Source organism: Ostrea edulis, chromosome 3 (genome assembly GCF_947568905.1).
Source record: "Ostrea edulis chromosome 3, xbOstEdul1.1, whole genome shotgun sequence".
Taxonomy (NCBI): domain Eukaryota; kingdom Metazoa; phylum Mollusca; class Bivalvia; order Ostreida; family Ostreidae; genus Ostrea; species Ostrea edulis.
In genome coordinates, this window is record NC_079166.1 from 13,873,168 (window position 1) to 13,889,452 (window position 16,285).

General features: G+C 36.8%; 1 protein-coding gene across 1 annotated transcript; it reads right to left on the reverse strand.

Moving 5' to 3' along the window:
• Positions 1-11,783: 11,783 nt before the first annotated feature.
• LOC125674824 (proprotein convertase subtilisin/kexin type 5-like) lies at positions 11,784-16,119 on the reverse strand. The gene is made up of 3 exons (XM_048912127.2): positions 15,909-16,119; positions 12,546-14,453; positions 11,784-11,957 (listed from the first exon to the last, which is right to left on the reverse strand). Exons 1-3 carry the CDS (start codon positions 15,966-15,968, stop codon positions 11,832-11,834), a joined length of 2,094 nt encoding a protein of 697 aa, XP_048768084.2. The 5' UTR covers positions 15,969-16,119; the 3' UTR covers positions 11,784-11,831.
• Between the last annotated feature and the right edge of the window lie 166 nt (positions 16,120-16,285).

Sequence of the window (16,285 nt, forward strand, 5' to 3'; positions counted from 1 at the left end):
CTTCGATGTCCAGTGTGCTTGACCTTTGACCTTTTGACCCCAAAATCGATAGGGAACATCTTCATCCCATGGGTAGTCCATATATATGATATGGTGACGGTAGGTGGAAAGGATAATGCTTTAGAGCCCGGAAACCATTGCATCTACAGACGGACGGACGGACAGACGGACAACTCGATTCCAGTATACCCCCCCCCCCTCCACAACTTGTTGCGGGGGGTATAAAGAGGCATCCTTACTCATTATTACCATGCTATTAGTTTGTCTACTTAATACCCAGAGACAGAGAAGATTTTCAAAGAATTTCTACATTTTCACTATATGACCAATAGAGCCCCACCCTAACACAAGAACCTCTGCCCCAGGGGCCATGAATTTCACAATTTTGGTAGAGGGCTCAATGCTCATTATAATTATGCCCACAGTTTGACTTCTTGATGTCCAGGAGTAAAGAAGAAGATTTTTTAAAATTACACTCATTTTGATGGTTTTTGCCCCACCCCTCAGGCCCCAGGGGGGGCAGGGACCACGAATTTCACAACTTTTGTTCCCCTTCACCCACAGATGCTATATGCCAAAATTGGTTGAAATTGGTTCAGGGGTTTCAGAGAAGAAGCTGAAAATGTTCAAATGTTAACGCACGACGCACGACGAACGACGACGGACAAAAACAGATAGCAATAGGTCACCTGAATGAATTCAGGTGACCTAAAAATGTATGTGGACTTTGTACATTAAACTCTCGTTCAAAATGAAAGGTGGAAATAACGAACAGTGATCAATCTGATAACTGTGTCCTGGTACAGACATTTTATCTGCATCATACTTAACAACCAAACTTTTATTTTAGAGATAACGTAATGTGGTTTCAATACTTGTACAACTTACAAGAGCAATAAGAAATTATGAATTTTTTTCTTTGTTCTAGTTAATTGAGAAGAAACAAGTTTATATGAAAATCAATGAGAACCAAAACAAGGTTTTAGAATTTTTTGAAAAACTCCCAAACACCCAAACCTATAGATGACCTTTGAGGCCTTTTTCCACCTTTTCAGGTCTTTATTATTAAGTTACAGGTTGACTAGTCGGCTTAAAGTCTCCGCGGATACTCCCTTTTTAATCCTCACCTGGAGTGCCAAGGGCACAGTAATTACAAAATCATATTCATTTAGTAATTATGACTATAGTAAATAATGCTATATAATACATGTATAATTAGTAATAGGGAAAATATTGGTTGTGATATGATCAAATTTAAACTAATTCTGAAAAAAACTCATTTCAAAAGGAAATCCCCATCTAAAATACAATATGTATTTATAATTGATTAGAAAATTGTTCCAATATTTTGTTCTTCTCCGTTACTTGGTAACTGTAGCAAACTATTGTTTTTGATATGTTAGTAGTACTATTAGAAATTGTATATTCATACAACATAAGCCTAACGCCTTACTGTACTTTAATTATTGTCTATGCTTTTGGATATTCATATAACTGTTATCTATTTAAAAAGAGAAAATATTATTAGGTTTATGTACAGTTGTATTTTGATTCTAGGAAATATTGATAATATATTCTAGGAAAAAATGCCGATTTTTAAAATTTAAACAGTATACGATATCCTATTTAAACATACATACAATCATCAGACATGTTTAATTTATATATGACAGTATTGATCTATTACAATTGTAGATATGTTCATCGATTAATGTTCAACCTATGCAGTACTGTAACTGACCTGCACATCATATTACAGTAAAACTCGAATATAGCGAACACGGATATAGCGAAATTACGGCTATAGCGAAGTGAAAACGATTTCCCCGGCAAATTCTTTATATATTCTATATAAAAATCTGCGTCTATAACGAACACGGATATAGCGAATTTACGGATATAACGAAGTAAATTCCTATTCCCCTTGAATTAAAAATGAACGTAAAAATCACCTTTTATAACGATTTTATTTTTTTTTCATTTTAAACTCTATGTGATTTTTAACAATCGTTTTTCATTGACAGAAAGGTTGCACACTTATTACAAAATTTATGTTTGCATTTTTTTCAAAAAAAGGTTGTTAACGCAAAACAATACTTACACATACGTTTAGGAAATATATTGTCTGTATTGTTTACTATTTTCGTTAATTAAATTTGAAGTTTGATTGCATTTATTTTATCGTACACTTCTTTATTTGTGTAAAGCAACAAGTAAATGACAATTGCAATAGACTGTACATGTATGTATTGCGCAAAATGTTGACATTTCTCTCTCGACATGTTCTTGCATGACTTAATAATCATCAAGATAAATTATCATATATAAATCAATGTGTGTATTTCTTGTATAAAAATATTTCTTCTCGAAAATATATAGACTTCATTTCTCTTAAAGACAATACAAACGCAAGTATATCGATTGCTGCTTTCTTATAGAACTGACATACATGTAGAACAAATAAGTTTTATAACGAATTCGTTTTATTTGAATTATGAATTCGCTATAAACGTATAGCGAATTACGCTTATAGCGAATTTTTATAGAGGGTCCTCAGAAATTCGCTATATCAGAGTTTTACTGTATTTTTAATATCGAATTTCGAAAAAAGTTATATTACGACTAAAATTATATTACATGTATAATCAGAGTTAACTCCTTAGAGTTCACTCCTTTTATGCCGACCAGAAACTCATCATCAACATATACAAAGAAAGATAACTCTCATGTAATGGGAGTGACATGCACGTTTTCAGTACATGCTTATAAGAGCATGCGTAATGAGGAAGCTTCCTTTTCCAACTTGTAGCTGCTGCGATTAAGACGTGTTGAACATTCCGAATCTGCAGGCAATCTCTAAAGCGTATCCTTTTCGATACGAACCACGGTCTCACTTGTAGGCAGGGCCGTAAATTAACCTTCAATTTGGAGGAGGCAGGAAATTAGGCGGGGGTCTGGGGGCCGCCCAGGCCCCCAGACGCTGAGCACATTTTGTGCACACTGAACACGTTTCGTGCAAAATCCTTGATTCTAGGGCCTTCTAAGATGTTACTTGACTAACTCATTCTAAAAGAAAGATTTGGAATGCTTTTTAAGGGAGGTATCATGTTCTTAGTTATTGGAAACAACATAAATTCTAATGAAATTAAATTTTAATTTTTTTTGGCTCAAAAGTTGGAGGAGGCAGCTGCCTCCTCCGCCTCCATGTAATTTACGGCCCTGGTAGGTATACTGTAGGTAAAACTGGACAGTACGGTAGGTCCCTAATTTTCGTTTTTAGTTCGATGATGCCGCATTGAATTCCTGATGTTTGCTTAAGCCTGCGTCTGAGTTTCGGTCATGCCTCATGGCGTCGCCATTTTGTAAAAACGTGCGAATTCAATTTCATTTACAATTTAGCTATTAATTATCAATTAATAAGTATTAATTACAATTTCCTTTATATTTACTGGGGTTAGATATAATTATAGATATAAACAGATACATGTATATATAATTTATAAAATTGTACTGTAGTTTCATCATTTTGTGAGTTAAACGGGGGGCCAGAAACGCTCCATATATTGGTCCAGCGGCTGGGAAAAGAGAAGCCGCATCCAGGACGACGACGGCTCACACCTCTGCCAGACCTACAACTGTGACAACTCCCATGGCCACTGACCTCCCTACTCAGCCTAGCCTGCCAGTCATCCCTCTAAACACTCCGCCAGTTGTGGACCCTCACCAACAGGTTATGGCTAACTTCCCGATTAATGAAAACAGGGGAGAACAAACTTCAGGTGAAAATGTTACCAATATCATGCACTCTTATCGTGAGCCTGTCATAGCACCACTAGTTAGTGTTGGCGACGAGTTGGCCGTTCACATTGAACAAACAATCAAGCAAAAAATTTGGAACCGAGATTACATTGAATTATCTAAGTTAATACAGTCTGAATTTGAAATTTCCAATGAACAACGGATTTCAGTTGTCAATGGCCAGCTTGTCATCCAACCAAAAAATCCACCTAAAAGAATTACATTAATACATACTTGGACAGATGCATTTTTAATCTTCGCAAGTAGGTATCAGGACAACTCGCACCCAAGACAACTCGCCCTCAAGACAACTCGCCCCCTTCATTGGGACAACTCGCCCTCAAGACAACTCGTCCCATCTTCGGGACAACTCGCCCCCTCTCTTGAGATATCTCGCTCCTTCATATCATTCATATCATACATGTTTACAATTATTATTTTTGGTCTAAATCCAAGAGGTGTTTTAGCAAAAATTAATGAATTTCTTATAGATAGTATATACAGCACAGACAATAAGACGTGTTCACATAAACACCGAAAGTCGTGTCTTTTTATGCAAGACGAAAGATTTTAGTGAAAATACAGTGTTTGGGTTTAAGAAATTCATCATCACTTTTATTTACATGTAAAATATATAATTTCAGCGAAAACAAGTTAGCGTTAGGTATAGGGAGAGTATTAGCTTGGTCTACAGCTGACGTAGTATAATTATCAATAATCTGCGTCTGTTGTTAAATCTAATTGTTTGATTTCCCCCAAGCTGTTATAAATTTACTTCAAACGTTTTGAAGTACTCATCATCAGAGTTCTTTGTACTTTGAAATCGCTGCGTAAAAAGAATCACCCCGCGTAAAAGAATCAGTAAAGCAAAGCCGTTATAAAATTTCTAAAATGGGAATTTTATTATTTTTCAACGGGAATTAGTTGAGGAACGCATTAAATGATAATTACATGTATCAGAATATTCATGCTTCACCTTTACACTTATGTATACTATATCGATAAAAAAAAAAACAAAAAAAAACACTCACACACACACCCCAAACCCAAAATTTTCTCAGTATTGGAGACATTTAATCAATTACCTGAATATCAGCAAATATAATTTTCCTTGACAATTGATTTATGAAAAATATAACTTTTTCTGAAATGCAATAATCAAATCTGTGTGTAATTATATTAGAATTTACCATTCATTTTAAAGTATGAAATAAAAAGACGTATCTTTATAGGGTTAAAAGTGTAAATAACACACACACACACAATAAAAATAAAATGTGATAATATATTTATATATAATATTGGGGGCGAGTTGTCTCAAGAGAAGTGGGCGACTTGTCCTGAGAGAGGGCGAGTTGTCCTAAGAGGGGGTGAGTTGTCTTGAGGGCGAGTTGTCTTGAGGGCGAGTTGTCCAGCATTCCGCAAGTATATACTTAACGAGGCACCCTGTTGATCTCCAGGGCATCCTCAACTATATGCACATAGTTAGACTGGCAGCAAACAGATCAGTTAGTGGGTGGATCGAATATGATAGGCAATTCAGGCTACGCCTGTCAAAGAATCCTAACATTTCCTGGGGTTTCGTTAATGCTGAGCTATGGCTCTTGTTTATTTCTAACCAAAGCCAATCACCCCCACTCAACCTACCCATAAATGTTTCGACTTTAAGGGTTCATGCCTTCGCCAGCCCTGTAATTACCTCCACTTATGCATGTATTGTAATAAGTCGCATCCTAGACTACATTGTTGGGTCAATCAAAGTAATCCATCTCCTCAGGCTAACATCCCAAACCCAACATCCAACCCTCAACCCAGCCAACCGTTAAGTCAGCACAATTTCCGTCCCTTCAATCCAATTCCCATCAACGTCAAAGAAATATGGGAGCTAGGTTCAACACCCATTAATCATTCCATTTTGAAAAATTACCTTCGTGATCATCCTGAATCTCAGTTAGTTCAGCACGTTGTGAATGGTTTTAGGCACGGTTTCAGTTTAAATTACACTGGATTAAGACTCTTGGTTTCGGCAAAAAATTTGAAATCTGCAACTCAGCATCAGGTTGAATTACTCCAGATAATTCATAAAGAAATTAGTTTAGGTCGTATGGCTGGTCCTTTTCACCATCGCCCTTTGTCAAATTTAAGGTGCAACCCTGTTGGGGGTTTGCCTAAAAAAGATGGGAGTTGGCGACTAATCACCAACTTATCTGCCCCAATTGGAAATAGTGTAAATGAGTTTATCGACCCGAAATTGTGTTCAGTTGCTTACGCATCATTCGATCAGGCTATCCAAATGATTCAAAGGTTAGGACAGGGGGCATTATTGTGCAAAATGGATTTATGTAGTGCTTTTAGGTTGTTACCAGTACATCCTGCTGATTTTTCTTTGTTGGGCATTTGTGTAGGTGATCAATTCTTCATTGATAAATGCATGCCATTCGGTTGCTCTATTGCTTGCGCAACTTTTGAGAAGTTTTCCTCATTACTACGGTACATTGGATAGTAGCTACTCAATCACGCAACAGTAATATTATTCATTACCTCGACGATTTCTTGTTTGTTGATAAGCCATTGTCTGATCATTGTTATAACCTCTCTCTAGTTTTCAGACAAAATTGTTGTTCCCATCAATGACCAAAAAAACTGAGGATCCAACTACCAAACTTACATTTCTAGGTTTGGGTATTGACACAATTAGCCAAACAATCTTCATCCCAGAACAGAAGTGCATTGAGCTCAAACAAGCCTTGGTCTCTTTATCGTCGTCCAAGAAGGTCACACTTACACAAATGCAGTCTTTGTGTGGATCTTTAATTTTTTTTACAAAGGCAGTTCCAGGAAGTCGGGCATTCAACCATCGATTTTATAATTCTACCATTGGTATCCGTAAACCACACTTTCGACTTCGTGTCACAATAGGCATGAAACAAGATGCAAGGGTTTGGTTAGACTTCCTTAAAAACTTCAATGGCCTTGCTCCATTTCCAGATCTCCTATGGTCATCAAATACTGCGTTAAACCTATTTACAGATAGCTGCACATCTTGTAGAGGCGGTGCATTTTACAACAATAGTTGGCTTGTTATTAAGTGGCCTAGTACCTGGGATTCTCCTGTTCTCCGAGACATAACCTTCCTCGAGTTAGTTCCTATTCTGTGTGCATTCTGGGTATGGGCTGGTAGCTTTCAGTCTAAGAAATTGTTACTACATACAGACAATTTGGCTTTGGTCCACATCTTAAATTCACAATTGATCAAATCGGAAAGGGTCATGCAGTTAGTACGTCCATTAGTGCTGCTCTGTTTAAGACACAATATACAAATAAAAGCGGTTCATATTCCTGGATGTCGGAATTCGATTGCTAATGCTATTTCTCGCTTTCAGTGGGACCGCTTCAAATCCCTTGCCCCACAGGCAGAGAAATATCCGTCACGGATACCTCCAGCAATATGGCAAGTCTTGAGTATCGAATAGAAGCACTTTTAGCAGCAGCAGTTTCCAAGAACACCGTGCCTACTTATAGCAGGGCTCTAGACTCATTTACAGAGTTTCGGACTAAGTACAACCTTCCATCCTTTTGGCCACCTTCTGTGGACCAAATTGTTTATTACTTAGCTTATCTATCAGCAAAGAACATATCAATTCCACAGCAAAATGCTACATAAGTGGGCTAAGTTACCATTTGCAAATTCAAGGTAAAGAAGACACAACTAAAGTTTTCATTGTTAAGAAGATGTTAGAAAGCATGCATCGTTTAAACCCATTAAAGGACATAAGGGCACCTATTTCGTTGCCCCTATTAAATCGTGTTACATTGGCACTTCCTTCAGTCTGTAAAAATTATTACGAGGCAACTTTGTTTACTGTTGCTTTTCATTTGGCCTTTTTTGCATTACTTAGAGTTAGCGAGCTAACAGTCTCTACAAACACTTCATACGTAATTTCCATTCATGATCTTGGGTTCTATAAGAACCAAATTAATCTGCGTATTAGGGGTTCGAAGACTGATCAGTATGCAGTGGGTTCCATTGTTCAGATATATCTCAATCATGAAACCTCTACCCTATTTCAATCGTTACAACATTATCTGCATTCTAGACCAACATCACCTGGCCCTTTATTACTCCACCTAAACGGTAAGCCACTCACTTCTTATCAGTTTACTTCAATCTTGCACAAAGCATTACGGTTAATTGAAGTCGACACATCTACATTTAAATCCCATTCATTTAGAACACGGGGTGCAACCCATATGCATCTCTTGGGGGTCCCAGAAGAACATATCAAAATCAAGGGTAGATGGAAGTCTAATAACAGTAGGTTAAGTTTGCAGGTATCCACACAGTCGTATGGATAGTCGGATCATCTTTGATATATCATGCATGCAACTACACTAAACCCTATTTTGGTAATCAGCACCTCTACCTACTATCCAAGAACATTGCCATTAGATGGTTTGGTCAGAGGGGCATGACCTGGGAGCATATGGAATCTAAGATCCAAAGGCTAGTTGTTCAATTTGGTCCTCCCGATGTTTTAATGTTATATTGCGGTGGTAACAGCATCGGGACCATGTCACTTAGACAATTGCAAATATTTATGAAGCAAACTATATATGTATACACTTTATCAATTATTGCCAAATTGCAGATTCATTTGGTCTGAAATATTGCCTCGTACTTATTGTCGTCATATGTTCTCATTAAATTCAGCAGAAATGTCCCGCAAGAGAATAAATAGTGCAATGAGTGCATTTATCATTCAACGGGGTGGGGGTTATATTTCGTACCCTGATCTCAAATCATGTTCCCCGGTCTTGTTTCGAGACGGAGTACACTTAACTGACATTGGTCAAACTATATTCCTGAATACCATTCAGGGGGGGCCTTTTCACTATTATTAGGGAGGGGGTTCAGCACTTTCCGCCTCGAGCAGTTAATTGAGGTCAGTTGATCCATATTCGGCAGTTCGTCATGGCAGGGGCCAAAATTTGCAGCATGTGGCTGATGTCTACGCGCACCTTGCTTCATTGCAGGTACTCGTCGACATATGGCCGAATTTTGAACTTTGAAGCCTGCCCTAGATTTCTGTTGTTTTCCAGGGTCTGGGGCCAATAATTGGGCTTCTGTCATTTTCTCATTTCCATTGATATTGCTATGCCATACACTGTTGACAAAGTCGGTGTAGCTCATTGTCGTTGTACATTATTGGTGTTTATATTTGTCATTGATTCACCTTGTATACTCATTTGCCATAACTATTGGCACCGTTGTTATTGTCAAGAATTTGCTCTATATATATAAAGCCATGACAAAAACTGCCAAATCAGTCTTGGAGTTGATGTGTTGTCATAATACGTTTTCTTATGTTTTCGCCTCTTAGCGCTTGTGAAAGTGATATTGAATTAATTAATCTTTCCCCCCATTTCTAGAAATATCAATGCATTGCGTCAGGTAAATTCAGAGCCATTTTTCTATGTGATAGACTTGTAATTAATATCAAATAGACATAAAAATTATCATTTGACAAGAATTTAATCAACAGATTTACACATGACACTTGATAGCGGTAGCAAATTACGACAAATTATGATGACATTTCCCCGCGATACAACGTCGTGACGTACTTTTTTTATTGAGACGTCATATAGTGTGTCTGTACAGCATTGTGATTTTTCTCGGGAAGCTTTAACTACGCTTCGTCCGGTTCTAGATTTATAATAAATTCGCAACCATCACGTAATCATCGTTCCGCATAATCTTAAGCGATATTTCTCTCAAGTCAACGCTATTTCTTCAGAAAGTCAATGCGTCTGGTAAATATTTCCCCAAAATACTTCTTTTAGTACGCCCATCAACATCTTGCAACATATCTACCCAAAGGTTAATCTCGACTGAGATTCGACTCGGAGTAATTGTAAGATTAATTGCCCATACAGGTCTACTGTATATCACTGATAAAGACAGAGAGATTGTAGGAACTCTTCAATATCAGGAGATAAAAAATTCCTTCATGGGAGTCCCCATTTGAATGGATTTTTTTTTATTTTGATATTTTCATACCTAGACTGTAAGCGATGCAAAATTAATGGTGATAGAGAATCATAACAATCGAATCACGGCCGAAACTAACTGTAAATTTCCAGTCATGAATTGTGAAGGACTGCTCCGAGATTCGATGAAGGCGTCAGTTCAAGTATGCAGCCGAACCAAATCTTAGCCGAGATTACTTAAAGATGCTTGACATCCGTCATGGTAGTCTAATGGTGATGGAGCTTGTTTCGCACCCGGAGAATCCCAAGTTCGATTCTAATATGTTTTATACAAGTAGTGACTGTTACTTCGCCAAATATCCGGCGATAGAAACCAGAGAGGTTTTGATATGACTAAAACGGAGGTATCACGGTAGGAATTGGCACGGTAAAGAATACTCATTGCTACAGCCCTAAGCGCCATGCACGAGTAAAATTTTGTGGCTCTTTATAGAAAGCCTGTGACGTTTACATGAGTGCAAAAATATCGTATGAGGTTTAATGAAATATACAAACAATCGAAGATGATGCCTCCGGCAAAGTCAATGAGATTTCGTGACATCTCATCAAGACATCACTGCCAGTCACGTCAGCGAAATTTAGCATACTTTCTCCAAAATAACCTCTTAAAAAAGCAAACAGCATGCAGAGTTAGGCGATATTTCTGGGATGCAATTAATGCTCTTGGTGAATTATGCAGTGTTCAGTGAGATATACATTGCATTTATTTTATTTTCTCGGAAGAAATCACATGGCTTGTTTATGAGAGGATATGCTGAAGTTACAATATGTACATGTATAACCAAAGACGTATTGAAAGTCTTAATGCTGTATTGTATTCCTCTAATAATTAATCTTTATTCATTCTGACAAAGCGTCAAGGTGGACCCCTTAATATTTACTCCGTCGTCTGGCACAATCTTTAACATAATTCATAATAGAGATAAAATGCTATCGTCAATTGGATGATCTGGGCTCCCTGAATTTTGAACCTTTTAACATTTAGCTGGACTATAATCGAAAGAAGAACAAGAACACACAAGGGGATTTTGTTTAAAATGGTTTATGTATAGGCACTGTAAACTAAGTTCACTGCATTTGTAAAGTTTGGATGCAATAGCAGAAGTATATTTCTAGGAAACACTCGATGTAGACAAACTTGAAATATAATCGAATACAAGACTGATTTGTTCATGATTAACAATGTTGCGTATGCAAGGAACCGACGATACGATTAGGAAGTAATTGCATTAGTCACATGCGGTGTTTAAAAGAACCTGTGATGGGCGACATCCGGAATTGGTGCTGAAGAGTTTGAGCATGGTCTTGCTTTGGCCTCTTCAGATAACATGTTTAAAGCTTTCAGTGACACAGAGGAAAGTTTGGTACGGATATGATGTAGACCTACCTGATAATTATTTGTTCATGTAAGGCAGACGGTGAACAAAATGAGACATCGAGAATATTATTTTTGTATGAATACGCTCACGTCTTTGTATACTGTGAACAAGTCCCACTCTATATAAAGTATATCTGTGTAAAACTTATACGGTACCAATTTTGATGCACCAGATGCGCATTTCAACAAATTATGTCTCTTCAGTGATGCTCAATCGAAATGTTTGAAATCCGAAATAACACTGAAATTTTAAAGCTATTATAGGCAAAAACAGTGTGCCAAAAAAGTGGAGTCAAATTCGTTTAAGGATAAGAGCTATGCGTGAGGGAGATAATCCTTAATTTTGAAACGAATTTCTAAATTTTATAACAGCAATTAAATATACATCCGTATTTTCAAGCTAGTAACGAAGTACTTAGCTACTGGGCTGTAGAGACCCTCGGGGACTGTTAGTCCACCAGCAGAGGCCTCGACCCAGGGGTCATAATGTAAAACTTATACGGTACCAATTTCGATGCACCAGATGCGCATTTCGACAAATTATGTCTCTTATATCTATGTATTAATCTATTTAGTCATTTGTTTGACTCATTTATTTCTTTGTTCACAAGGAGTGTGCGTCATTGTCCAATATTGTATCAATCTCTTGTATTTCGCATATGCTATTGTCATTAATATTTTCACTCGAGTTTGTTTCTTCAATCGAATTTCTCATATCTGCAGTTGGAACCTGAAAAAATATACATGCAGCATCTATTAAAATTATAAAAACTGAAAGACAACATTCATTGTACTACAAGTTTTCAATACCAACTCTAATTTTGAATTCAAAAATTACGTTTATGTTTAATACCTATTGTGACATTCAAAGAACAAGGTTGAAAAGTATTTTAATTATTATGATATTTTAATTTATACTTGTTACACGCAATTTCATTGGTTCATTTGACTTTATCAACATTCTTTATATCGTATAAACAAAGTTGCCTTTAGTCCCGCTATATAACGTTATAGGAATGACGTCGAAATACGTTTGGTTGCTTTGTTGATACGGCAATATTGGTACGTGTCATATAAAATTCATAATTATTTTAAAATTATTCATCAAATGATATCAAACGCGGTTTACTAAATCAAATCATAAGGATTGAGAGTAATTCTTATTCATTTTATACGATATGAAATATGTTGAGACAGTTTATTTCTAGTTTATGCGTAAACTGCCCCAACTCACATTATATCTTATAAAATGAGCAAACATAATTTTCATTCGAACAAAATATACTGGTACGCTGTATGCCTTTTTAAAGTCCCTTACCTTTTGATAATGTGCCTTTTTGAATTTTTCACTTAAACGAGACAAGCAACGATGGATACCTCCTTTGTAGCAGCATACAAAATAAAAACATGTCAAGAACACACCAGTACCTAAGACAATTTCAACAAGATTCCGATAAGCACTTTGAAAGTCTACAGCCTTGCAGACATAGTACGGAGCACTGAGTAACGTTGTGTGTGGTGGACATTTGTTGTAACACGTCTTGTTAAAAATGTATGATTGTTTGTCGAAACGACAGGTGTCCTCTAGAATACATTCTGTCTTATAACTATAATAACCATCCGGACATACAGAATAACAGAAATATGAGGTTCTTCCAAGACTGTCGTTTCTGAATTTGTAAGGTTTAGGATCCATACATTTTTCCGTACAGTTTCTCTCCATTACAACACTATTCTCAGGACATTGCGAGACACAGTTTCTACCGTTGGTAAATAGAGCTGTTGGACATTTTTGAATACATCGATATCCATATTTAGTGTCAAGGAAGAATGAGGGCATTGAACATTCACTGATGTTCGTGCACAAGTTGTTGATCAAGACATGAGTTTTTCTTGGACATTCGCTGATGCATTTGTTCGTTTTATTCAACAAAAATGTTTCATTCGGGCATATTCCTGAATTTAGGCATAATTTTCCACTGGTTGAAACTTTATGTAACGAATGTCTATTGCTACATTGCACAACACAAGTCCTATTCTCGATAAAAGACTTATTTTCCGGACAAATATCATCGCATACATTTTCATTATACACATAATTTCGAGAGCATGCATGAACACACGTCCGGTTATGTTTCAGTAAGAAAGGATAATGATCTAAACATTTTGATGTACAATTTGACAGATAGTGCACTAATTGGCTTGGACAGCGAGTTAAACACATGTTTTCATGGTTGAAAGTATCGTGTAGACATTCTTTCACGCATGTAAAGGTATGACGCCCGTGTATGCTGAGAGTATTCCTCAAAGGGTACTGTTTCGGACATTTTGATAAACATGTATTATTATATATGGAAAATTTTTTCGGACATACATTCACGCATATTTTGTCTATGTTCTCGGACAAGGCGTATTGTCCAGCCGGACAACTTGAAATACACTGCTTATAATATATTGATTTTTTATATGACGGTGCAACGCTAATGAATGGACGCGCATCTCCACATTTTTCAACACACTTCATGTATGCTCCTTCTTCAAGATATGTATTATTAGGACACACAGAAACGCATACATTCCGATACGATGCCATCTGATCCGGGCATTTCTCCACACACGTAAAAATTTGATTATATTGGGTATTTTTCAAATATATAAATGGGTGTGTAATTGGACACTTTTCCGAACAGCTTCTATTGAAGAGTAAAGGAAAAGCGGATGAGCAAGATAAAGCACAACAATTTCCTTTGATTCTTGTAAAATCAGGACATTCACTTAAACAGTGTTGAATATGCAAGGACTGGAAAGTGTATGGGTGAGAGTTAGGACAAGTCTCCGAACAAGATTTGTCTCCTGAATAACATACACCCTTGCAAGAATACGCCGTGACAAATGGCGCTTCCGTTGGACATTTTATAAGACAGGAACGGTTGTAGCCAACGGTATATTCCGGACAAGATGAAAGACAGTTTCCATTAAAACAATATGGGTATCTTTGAGTACACATGAAGTCAGGGCATTCCAAGTTCCCGAGAGCGATCTGACTGCTGCAGTACTTTATAAATCCGTTGTCAGTTTTTGAGGTAAATTTTGGACAATCTTCGTAACACCTCTCTCGAAATACAAACTGATTGGCTGGACAGCTGCGTTTGCACATGGTCTTTGTCGGATACCACGTCTTCGTTACAACAGACACTTCCGTAGGTAAGCATTTCGTTTCAATCTTCTGCAATGGGAACATTATATTATGGCATACTTGGAAATGAAGAAATAACAGATCATGTCAGAACATTTCGCGGAACGGTGTTGTATTTTACAGGTACATGTACCTTTGTCCACATAGGCGTCATTATTTTGTTTCAGTTTTAGAGGTCATGATAAAAATAAAACAAAACAGAATCAGAATAGGATATTGGATTGTACGTTTAATTACATAAATATAACCTGAATCGTTATAAAGAATTACTCACATACATGTTGATGGTACAGGGGTTTCAACAGTCTCGATTGAAGTCAGCATTTCGCAAATTCTATGGTCGCTATAACGATCTAGTTCGTCAATGCAACCTATCATTGGGTCAAATGCTGTCTGACTTGTTTCATACCGATTGTTAGGCCGTTCTTGGCACACTGATTTTGACTACGGATAACTCCATTTACCTGATCAGGATATAGGGCTCACGGCGGGTGTGACCGGTCGACAGGGGATGCTTACGCCTCCTAGGCACCTGATTCCACCTCTGGTGTGTTCAGGGGTCCGTGTTTGCCCAACTCTCTATTTTGTATTGCTTATAGGAGGTATGAGATTGATCACTGTTCGTTATCTTCACATTTTATACATGTGTTTAAATATATATAATTGAAAAGAATAACCACTAATGGGTTGGTTTCACAGTGATAAGAATTTTGAATGAGATATCTTATAAATACTGCTACTTTTTACCAAAAATGGACCTCCATAAAATTTCCCTTGGCTATGATAGGAGAAAATCGCGATCTTTCCGTGGAGGATAAAATTGCTATATAGCTAGTTTTCCATGGGAGAATTGAATGGGTATTGGGAAAGGCTAGTACTCTTCAACACCGGAACCAAATGATAGTTATTTAAAGTTTCGGCGATACTACCAGAACCAAAGTTAATCGACATAAACTTTATTTAAAAGGTCCACAGTAGCCTATGTTCAAATACAGGTTTAATGGTTCAGGCTACACTGACTTGTACCTTTCTCATGTACCTTGGGAAAAGTAGATAATATAACTTTAGTACATACGGTTCCTTGCTATGTTAAACATATACAAGAACATGTAGGTGTACTTTGCTTAACATTTTTTTCAAAATACCCACTAAGGAAATAAAAAAAATTAGGAAGATGAAAATAAACTTGATCGCGTGCAGACAAATACTAATACGAGCTCTAGAAAACAAATCAGAACAGCTAGAGAACTTAATCCTGTATAGACACAAATACAAACTTCAGCAGCTAGAGTACTCAATCCTGTATAAACACAAATACAAACTTCAGGATCTAGGGTACTTAATCCTGTATAGACACAGATACAAACTTCAGAAAACAAATCCGAGGAACTAGAGTGCTTAATCGTGTATCTAAGACTCAAATACAATCTAGAACTTCGAACTTGTTTTTTAAAATTCATTTACAAATAAACAAGATCAACTTACCTTCACAATTATAAACGTGTAGTAAAGCTGAATTAACAAAATGAAGCAGCGAGTCTTCATCACTTTCCAATATTCACGCAAGGAGGCTCAAGAAAGGAGATGTGCATGCATTGGAAATAATTTTCTATCTAGCAATCGCTACCCCCTTAATAAGTGACATAATCTTCAAGAACTCATTAAATAGAAAGTAGGAAGTTATTTTCTGTTGAATGCTATGGTCACCCACTTGGGAAACGTGTGTAAAAATAAGAAGAAATCCTTTCGGTCCGATGACAATTAAGAACCTTTTCAGCAATACATTTTTTATATTTCTGATTTTCAAATTCGCATGGGTGTTATTGAACTTGATATATGTTTTGGTTTCATCTTTGTTTCTG

Excerpts from the sequence above, each read along its gene's own strand:
- LOC125674824 (XM_048912127.2), bottom strand. The coding sequence starts at position 15,968 with ATGAAGACTCGCTGCTTCATTTTGTTAATTCAGCTTTACTACACGTTT. Across the intron at positions 14,454-15,908 it reads ACACGTTTATAATTGTGAAG|AAGATTGAAACGAAATGCTT; the intron begins GTAAGTTGATCT and ends TTCCCATTGCAG. Across the intron at positions 11,958-12,545 it reads AAAAGGCACATTATCAAAAG|GTTCCAACTGCAGATATGAG; the intron begins GTAAGGGACTTT and ends ATATTTTTTCAG.